The following is a 10,248-nucleotide window of genomic DNA, read 5'->3' as shown; positions in this document are numbered from 1 at the left end:
AGCTGAACATCACAGACACTGAATTTGTCTGTCTCAAAACCATCGTCTTCTTCGCCCCAGGTTAGTCAGGGATCATCGCAGTGTTTCCAGTCAAACTCTGTCCATGCCAGGAGCATCTGCACTTGTTCTTGGCACTCTTTGATTGCATGATGTTTTATGGGTATCTATTAATATCTGGGACATATATTACATATATAATATTTGCTACAATTTTAAAAATAAAAAATAAAATATTAAATATTAAATATTAAATATTAAATATTAAATATTAAATATTAAATATTAAATATTAAATATTAAATATTAAATAAACATTTTAATTCTAATTTTATTTTCACATATGAAGGTAGAAACTACTTGTATTTCAGTATTATCAAATTCATAGCATTTGTTTCAAATATTTTTTTTCTGTGTATTTTCTTGAAAATGTTAATTGCTAATTATTTTATACAGTATGTGCTAACTGTGTAAGCCTTAATGAAATTTCCTCCAGGAAGTGACATCACTTCAGAAAAACAAAATGGTGAAGAAACCATTTTCACTTGTAAATTTCACAAACAATTACAAAGAAGTAATGAAATGAGTTAAACAAAAATCCCGATTATCCAATCCATGCACTACATGCCAAATGCAGCTTCAGCTAATCTTGAATCTCTCAGTGAACTTTGTTTTGCAACTGATGTCATTGAACTCGGTGTGTGTTTCAGACTGTCCTGGACTGCAGTGCACTCAGACAGTGCGCCGCCTGCGATTCCAGGCTCAGGTGCTGCTGGATGAGGCCACGAGCGAGCAGCGAGGCCGGTTTGGGGAGCTTTTGCTGTTGCTGACCACACTGCAGAGTGTGGCCTGGCAGATGTTGGAGCAGCTGCAGCTGATGCGTCTCCTGGGCAAAGCCAATGTGGACAGTCTGCTGACGGAGATGCTCCTGGGAGAAGAAGCATCCAGAGGATCTGAAGCACTGCCTGCATCAGGTATAAAATGAATGTGCTTTGTCCCGAAGGAAAGACGAATCACAAATGAGAACTCTTTAATGTCTCAATTATTTCTCCTAGTCAGCCGTGAGATTGAATTAAGACACTCACTGAAGTCTTGCACTTCCCCGTGTCTCCATAAAAAAAAAGATCTCATCACAAACTAATTTCTAATCAAAATCTTACAAGATTACCCTTGAAAAAAGAAGTGCTTCATTCAGTTAAATGTGCACTCATAGTGTCCTTTTAAATCTTAAATGTATATATTAAAAAAGTTACTGCATTTGTATATAATATAGTATTGATTAAATAATGAAATAAAGTTCTTTCCTAACACATTTAAGTACACTTTTTTTTAATTATGTCCCCAATACGGCCACTTAATATAAAGTGGGTCATACATTTCCTGTCATTATTCATGTAAAGTTAATATATTTTAAATGTACTAAATTTAAAAAAATTCAAATATTTTTTAAATGCATGACATAGTTTCAATAGAAATTACTAATGTATATTTTATTTTAGCATAAATGCTTCAGCAGTACACTTATTTCAAACAATAAAACCATATTTCAGACGATACAATTATATATGGCATGTATCCTACTTCACTCCAACTTAAGTAAAAAAATTTTAAATAAAACACTCTAAAATTCAGCTTATTGCATTTAATATAAATGTAAACTATTATACAAGTTAATTTGTTCAATTTAACATTGTAAAAATGAAGTGTCCGAAAGCATAATCAATTTGCACTCAGTTCTATTTTTTTTGTGCATATTATTTATGTAATAAGTGCTTTTTTATACTCTTACACTCATACTGCATGTCAAAAAAAATTCTCTCCTCTGTTTATTTCTCTCAAGGAATTTTAAAAGGAACATATGAGACGTAATTCAATCAAAAATGTAAGATAGCTGAGAATTCAAAACTATAGTCTAGTGAACTATAAAATGTTCCTCTGGGTTGGCATACTGCTGATTTAGGATCGGTAAATAAATTCTTGGATTTAGGTGAGCAGTGCTGGTCCGGAGACATCATGGAGAGTTACTGTAGACTTTCTCTAGAATAAACTTGAGTGAACTCAGAGCTGGTTAAAATTCTATAGAGATCTCAGTCCAGAGTCCATCTGTCTCAGATTAAGCTTTAGGGATTTAAATACGATCCACTATTAGCTCTCGGAGGGAATGGAGGCCCTTTCTGACTTACCTGCAGTTAAAGTATGAACAGGTTGGAAAGGGAATAAAACAGGCTTTTTTCTCTTTTTTTGCCTTTCTGTAGAGTCAAATCCTGAGCCGCTTATATTCACCACAGCTACAGAGTCTGTCCTCTCCAGAGGAATACTGACGGAGCATATCCCAGTGCCTAACTTCACATCCGTGATCCTTCCTGTACCCTCCTGTGAGTATCTCAAGCGCAGGTAGTCCAGCCGTCAGTCCTGTAGAGTTTAAAGGGATAGTTCACCCAAAAATCAACATTCAATGTCATACCAAACCCGCATGACTTTTTGTACCTCAATGGAACATAACAATAATAATAATAATAAAGAAGATAATTTTGAAGATAATTTTAAACAAATATTACTGTGGTACATTTTACAGGAAAATACTGCTTCTTTCTCTCTACTTTAAAATCGCATTTTTAATTGAATGTTTCTTGTGTAACTGTGAGTGAAAACTGTTTCAAAGTAAATCCCAAACCAAATGTTTTTCAGTGTAAGAGACGTCAGAAATATCGGCTATATACTGTTTTAATTTTTCGTATTGGTTCTTCACAGGTGTTTTACCTGTATTTTGAATTACACATTGCATTAGCGGTAAAGGAAATATCTGTAAAGGTTCTGGCAAATAATTACCAGTACCTTATCCATTTTCTACTGATGCTTTTCTTACAGTGCATAAAAATAGCCCATATGACCAATTAACCATATTCTAAGTCTTTTAAAGGTGTAAAGCTTTCTGTAATTACAGAATATTTATGTTCAGATGAAATATAAGTCTTAAAAAAGCTGGAATCTTGATCTATAAATGGTAGTTTCCCATATATAAATAAAAAGGTAATTGCGACTTTTTATCTCACAATTCTGACTTTTTTATAATTCACAATTTACTTTTCTCAATTTTGCCTTTTTTTCAGAATTCTGAGTATTCTGGAATTCTGTTTGTTTGTTTGTTTCGTTTCTGCAATGGAATTAAGGGGGAAAAAAGCTAAATGCTAATCTGAGAAAAAAAGTCAGAATTGTGAGATAAAAGGTTGATTGATTGATTGATTGATTGATTGATTGATTGATTGATTGATTGATTGATTGACTGATTGACTGATTGACTGATTGATTGATTGATTGATTGATTGATTGCATAGCTGAAACAAGCTGCCTTTTATTTGTATAGCGCTTTTCACAATACAGAGTTTCAAAGCATCTTCAATTAAAGTTGAGCGGTTGCACTTTATTTGACAGTACGTGTACTAACATGTACTTATAGTGTACTTACAGTGTATTTATCTAAGAAAGTTCTGGTAACACAAGGTAACTACATGGGGTAGGGTTAGGTTTAGGGGTAGGTTCAGGGTTAGTACCTAGTTATTACATAGTTATTGTAATTACTATGATAAGTAAATAGTATGTACATGAGGAACAGGACTGTAAAATAATGTGCTGAGCTAACATTTTATTTTAAGGTGTCCTTGTTACACGTTGCATGTACTTAATATAATCATAACAATTAATTATGCATAATTACATACAAGTAATCCTAAGCAAAACCCATATCCTAACCCTAACCATATAGAAAGTGCATGTATTGTTACACTGTAACAAGGACACCTTAAAATAACGTGTAACCAAATTTGACTTCGTTAATTGCAATTATTAATGTCATTAAATTTGTCATTCTGACCTTCTGAATGCATCAGCTCTGTCTGAGGACCCCGTGCTCCCCACAAACACCGGACCGGAGGTCTTCACACATGGACAGGCAGCAGACATGCCAAGAGAAATGTCCAACAGTCTCCACACGTGCCTTTAACCACATGGTCCTCAGTTAAACAGACATAAATAACTCTATATACTAAAGACCGCTGCTGATAGACACACATAGACACAGACACTGAAATTATAGATGAGGAGTCCTTGTATTTTACAAATAGTGAATAATGATTAATAATTTTAATGTGTGAGTGAAAAATTAACCTCCAAGCTGTATATAAATATTTCGTTTTGAGATCACTGGTAAATGATTGTCTCATTTATTGCATGGTCACATGGCAGGGCGCATGCATAACCATTACAACTCAACAGCTCTCGTGGGTTCATGGTTCAGTCAGATACAGATGTCGAACACATGAGGGTTGGTCTGCCTTATGGAGAGGGCTGCCAGGATTTTTACTATCATTCTTTTTTTTTTTTTACTTGAAAATGAGGATTTCTCTGGGTCGTAAATATACTTGTTTTGTTATACACTGTAAAAAGTTTTTGAAGTTGTAAATAAAACAATTACTGAAGTAGATTTCATCAAGAGACTTCTATTTCTGTTTTTCTACTTAATTTTCATAATTTTCAATTCAGTGCTTTACTCCCCATTTCTATGTAATTATTTGTGAAATTTGCTAGCAATAGGCCTATGTGTGAAAATAGTTGCAAAGAAAATCCAGACTTTTTTTTTTTTTTTTTTTTTTGGTAAACTTGTCTTTTTATCAAATCGTTTGCTTATAACCGTTTGTTTGTTTATTAATGAAATTAAATTAAATTGGAATTAAATTCCAAATTTATATAAAGTGACTAAGCAAGCTAGAATGAATTTGACTAATACGTGAAGAAAAATGTTCACTAGAGGGCGCCAAATGCTTATTATTATCCAAGATGAAACTTTTCGCTTGACAGGAATGGCGATTGTTATGCTTTCATACTGTTGACTAATTTATCCTTGAATACACAGTTACAGCAACTAATAACAGACCAAACTGTCAAGCGTGATTGTCCCATACAAAAATAATAGAATTACAAATAATAATAATAAAAAAAACTTACAAAAACTGTACAAGGAGGACAAAACTCTGAATCCCAGTCCATATGCATGCAAAACACTTTTAAGTAGTTTTAGATAAGTAATTTCAGATCATTGCAAAGATGATGCATTCTGCCATTGCCCCACTCTGATAGTTAAGATATATTTTACATCTTTATGTAGTTGTTTAAAGGAATTGTTAAGACCCACCTTAGGGACAAGCATATGATACTAAGCTGTTTGAAAAGAATTTGAAAACAAATTGTGATGGGCAGAAAAAAAAAACGTTTATTGGAAGGGGGGGAAATGGAAAGGCAGCAAAAATCAAGAAAAGAGTAAATGAGAAGACATTTTAAAGACTGGTGCACTAACTTATCTGAAACTTCTTCTTCCTCAGAATTAACTCCCGCAGTTCACCCAAAAGAACTTACCCTCCTGTCAATTAAAAAATGATTAAAAAATGATATTCATTTATTTTTTCTGTTAAACACAAAATAATATATTTTGAAGAAGCTGAAGAACAGTTTCGGGTCCCAATAACTTCCATAGTACGTTTTCTCCAGCTGAAACCGTCTGTTTACCAGCAGTCTTCAAAATATATTAAATTGTGTTACAAAAAGAAACGCACAGCTGTGGAATGACACAAGGGTGGACTGTCCCTTTAAGAGCGTCTCTCTTGGTTTCTCCCTCCCTCAGTAGGTTAGAAACAAGTTAAAGTGAGCAGCTGTGCTGGTCAGGCGTTCAGGAGGGCAGTCTGACTCATCAACAGCAGTATACTTCAATAAAGAGATGGAAAAGGAATGTTTGCCCCCCTGGCAACAGTAGCCACAACGAGAGGATCTGTCCAAATAACAAGAACCACAGTTGTTAACACTTATTCAGTAGGATCTCTTCTTCTTCAAACCAGTGATTTCAGAAACACACACACACAAACACACTTGTAAAATTAATCCTCAATGCATTTAATAATGCTTTAATTTTTCCAAGTTCGATACAGTTTTCTCCTCACCTGTGAAGACATGTCCGAAGCTAGCGAAAACCTGCCACCATGCTACTATGCCATAGGCATTGTGAATTTGATGCATTTATGCAAAAGTGCAAAGACAGAAATCATAACAGGTTATCACTTTGAGTCTGTAAATTACCAGAAAAAGTATTTCATCCGAGCTGTAAGTAGGTCACATAGTTAGTCAGCGAGTACTAATAACCTGTTTGTAATCAAGTTCAGATTCAGATTCAAAGGAAAAAAATTCATTTCATGTTTTTTAAGAGCCCTTTTAAGAACTGGCAAAAAGGTCTGTTTCTAAATGGCTTTAAATAAAGTATTTGCAGTTATGATGTATTTTTTAGGCCATTTTTGTTAGCTTCACCCAGATTCCCTTGACAAAAACCCGACATGATTTTTCTATTAGCTTTCAGATTATTGCAGAATTCACTGCCTTTTTTATCATATTTACCAAGCGTACCAACAATTCTGACCAAGACTGTGTATGTATCCACAAATCTAAATATTTAACAAATATGTGTGTGTATTTCTATATACATAATATTATGCAGCATTTTTATTTATATTTTGGATGTGATTAATCACGATTATTCGTTTGATGGCCCTAAAATAAATTACACCACAACCACATGACTTCATGGTCACCAAAACTAAACTTCTTTCAGTCTTTAATAAAAATAAAAATAAAACTTTCAGGTGAAAGTTACAAATAGTTTGCAAGAGTGTGATTCAACACGACGAGGCTGTGAAAGTGACGAGTAAGTATTTGAGTTTATCTGTTCAGTGTGATGTGGTTTAACATCTCCGATAACCTCTGTAGCCCATTTAGACACATGTTAGCAACCACCTTTTACAAGACAAGTGAAAGCACACAATTGGGTGTTAGTCATGTTTTTTATGTCGTAGAATAAAACATGAAAAGCTCTTGAGCTTCTGTTCACCACAGTCCTTATTTTAGGCAGTGTTCGGGGAAAGTTACTTTGAAAATAATGCATTACAATACTTTGCATTACAAAATATAATACAATAAAAGTAACAAGTAACTGCATTACGTAGTTACTTGTAACACTCATTGACTGGTGTTGGAAATCTGTTCAACAATCTCCAAGAACTTTGGGAGCTGTGCTCTTCCCTGGGCTTTTCCATGCTGCTTCAGTCCTGTCTTTGCTGTCATCAGAAAGCATTAGCACAAACCCAGTCTGTCAGCATGTTGTCTCAATAACCGACCTGAAGTCTTACATCTATGAAACCAGGTGTCTTCTTTTTCGGATGTTACTGTAATTACTGGCAGGGCCTGTGAGATTCAGCTGGAAGGATAATTTGATTTCACCACCACTTTATGCAAGTCCGTGACAGTATTTACTAGGATTAATTTCATATAATTAAAAAGTTAAAGTTGCACTTTCCTTAAAACATTGTGCATTTTTTAAAAGACCGTAAAAATGTCAGTTTAGAAGGAGATTTAAAATTATGTCTCAATAACCTTTTGCCTTGCTTTAAAAAGTCCCCTTATTTTCATGTGTTGACTAATTTAAAGCACTTGTAAAGTTCTTGATTATAATGTAACTGTAGGAAGTTACTCAAGATTACATTTAAAGCTAGTATACTTAAAATGTACTAAATTGATAATTGTAAAGAGGTACTACATTCAAGTTTGTAATAAATGCTGTTCAAGACTTTAACCTCATTTTTAAAGTCAATAGAAGTCATTCTGAAGTTACATAGAAAGATGTGCATTATACTCGCATATATTATTTTGTTTGCAAATTTGCATTACTTACGGTCAAGGTTACTGAGGGAGAGGACCCAAATGCAGAATGAACAAGGGAAGTTTGACAAATTAGCACGATAGGAGGGAGTGGCATGAACGGTCCAGACAGCAGGATAGGGCATACAACAGAGAGAGACTGGACCATAGCACCAGGAACCAAGGGCACTTGGCTACAGAGGTGAAGCCACACACGTCAGACCTCCAGGCGGGGAGACCCAGAGCCAGGGAGAAAGCAGGAGGCAAGACAGGAACAGACAGAACTCACAAAACGTGACTCAAGACGGATGACGACAAGAGAACAAAGATAAAAATAGGAGCAAAAAAAGGCAGACAAGAATGTTATGACCTTGAAACAAGATAAAAGGGGAGCTAGAGAAGTAACCAAAGTAAACTAAAAGGTAAAGAAACAAATAAAAGAAAATAAAGTTCTAGAAGAAATCAAAAATCTGTTCCAAACAAACTGAAGCTAGACTAAAACGGTAACTAAATAAACTTTAACGAATGAATACCTGACCTTAAAAGACAAGGAAAACACGATTTCTTAAAGATCAGCTAGAGAGCAAAGCACACCCTAACTTACACAAAAAACCAACCAACAAACACATGAGGGAAATGAGCACAATAAATAGGAAGGAAAGCACACAAACACAAGGTGAGAACAATCAATTAGTGAGCACCAAACAAGGACTAAATGAGGGGGCGTGGTAATGTGAAGCAAGGGGGCAGGAAATATGAAATCTGCATATTTTCACAATCACAAAATGTCATCAATAAATTTTTGCAGAAGAAAATGTATGCAATAAAAAAAAATGAAGACTGAAACACATCAAGTGAAAAAAATTTATAAAAATGCTGTGTCATGATTGCTGAGAGTAACAGATGGCCGTAAAGTAAAGGTTTCCAGAAAGCCCTTAAATGGAGATTAAGGTAAATGGTATAGTTCACCTCAAAAAATTATATTCTGTCATCATTTACTCCAAACCTATATGAATCCGTTTCTGATCACCATGAGACTTCCATAGACTGGAGAAGAAGAAATAAAAGTATGTGAGTCAGTGGGGACCAGAAACTCCATCTTTACCCACATTCTTTAAAATATTTAGGAGAAGAAAACATTCATAAAGATTTGGAAGAACTTGAGGGTGAGTAAACAGAATTCAAATTTTTAGGTGTACTGTGCCTTTAAGAACAAATTCATGTGAATGTTACATGTGAATTAAATTAAACATTCTCCTTTGCATATAAATATGAAATCATCCATGAAATTATTAGTGAATGAGGCCCAATATTCATTTTCCCCATCCAAAATGTGACAAATATATCGTCCTCTCTTCAGTCATATTCTTCTTCAGGAAGGACTGCTGCCTCTTGTGTTGTGATAGCAAAACATTTACAAAACTAAATGTACAAATAATAAATAAAATCAAAAAAGCTCAACTTCACCACCCACTGCAATACCTGCTTTCGATTTAATACTTGTAATAATAGTGTTTGGTGCTACAAACTGTTTTGCAAGGACATTAAATGTAGAGCCTAAATGTTAAAACAACACTGTGGTTGAGAACAGGTTTGTGTCTGTTATTCTTTAATCAAATAAAATTGGATGGTTTAAAACCTTAAAATATCAACGTAAATATGATGACACAGCCATGAAAATATAGTCATCATAGTTGGGAGGAGAAGCTGGTTTACTATACAAGAACGAGAGAAGATGCTGAAAGCCAGAAGTGGGGAGAAGTAAAGCGCAGACCCAAAACCTCAGAAGCCGTGGTGGAATTGGCTGCCATCATCAGTTGTCCAAAGTGCCAGGGATAGACAAGGATCAGAGCACACAGACAAAGACAGAGCGGTCAGCCCGTAGCCTGGCCTGGTTTTCATTAAACCCTGCTGATCTGTGTCATAAACAGCTCCGCTCTGGAGGTATTCTCCACAAGGACACCGTGCCCTCAATAACACAACCATCACTCTCTGAAAGTCAGCTTTAACTCTTTTAAAACAAAATACAGATCCCTGTCTCCATCTGACATCTCTTAATTAATGTAGCATTGCTGTAATTAACCAGTGACATCAGCATGAGATGACAAGCAAAGGGACGGAAAGTTTCTCAGTCACATCTCAAGACCAGCAGAGCAGTAAATTCAAACCACACAGTTAGTCCTTTTTTCTTTTTTTGGTCACTTTAAAAACAGCAGCATGAGCACAACTCAAGCGCCTCCACACTCTGTTTATAATGCAAGCTGTCAGCTATTTTTTTCTCTTCTCTCAGGTAGTCATAAATGATAGCAGCATCTACTGTGCAACCAGGCTGCTTAAGTGAGGGCTTTTGCACAGATGCGGAAAAAAAGAAGATTTTTTTTTGTAATATTGAATAACACATCAGAGTTAGTGTTGTCAAACGATTAATCTCGATTATTTGCATATAAATATATATAAGGCACACCTGTGCAATAATCTGATCAGTCTAATCAGCATCTTGATATGCCACACCTGTGAGGT

The 10,248-nt window shown here is 34.9% G+C and overlaps 1 protein-coding gene across 2 annotated transcripts in view; it reads left to right on the top strand.

Moving 5' to 3' along the window:
- The window catches only part of LOC128016484 (hepatocyte nuclear factor 4-beta-like), a 13,334-nt gene extending 8,857 nt beyond the window's left edge, over window positions 1-4,477 (top strand). Inside the window, exons 7-10 of one of the 2 annotated variants that reach the window (XM_052601012.1) lie at window positions 1-60; window positions 708-971; window positions 2,253-2,372; window positions 3,885-4,477. The exon at window positions 1-60 is cut by the window's left edge and continues 93 nt beyond it. In XM_052601012.1, the coding sequence (XP_052456972.1) occupies window positions 1-60; window positions 708-971; window positions 2,253-2,372; window positions 3,885-3,997 (557 nt within the window). In that variant the 3' untranslated portion in view covers window positions 3,998-4,477. Of the gene's footprint in view, window positions 61-707; window positions 972-2,252; window positions 2,392-3,884 lie in introns of both variants that reach the window. The other variant, XM_052601013.1, reaches the window with a different exon arrangement.
- Window positions 4,478-10,248: the final 5,771 nt, after the last annotated feature.

Source organism: Carassius gibelio, chromosome A7 (genome assembly GCF_023724105.1).
Source record: "Carassius gibelio isolate Cgi1373 ecotype wild population from Czech Republic chromosome A7, carGib1.2-hapl.c, whole genome shotgun sequence".
Classification (NCBI taxonomy): Eukaryota; Metazoa; Chordata; class Actinopteri; order Cypriniformes; family Cyprinidae; genus Carassius; species Carassius gibelio.
The sequence above is the reverse complement of the archived record's forward strand: the minus strand, read 5'-3'. Positions and strand labels throughout refer to the sequence as shown.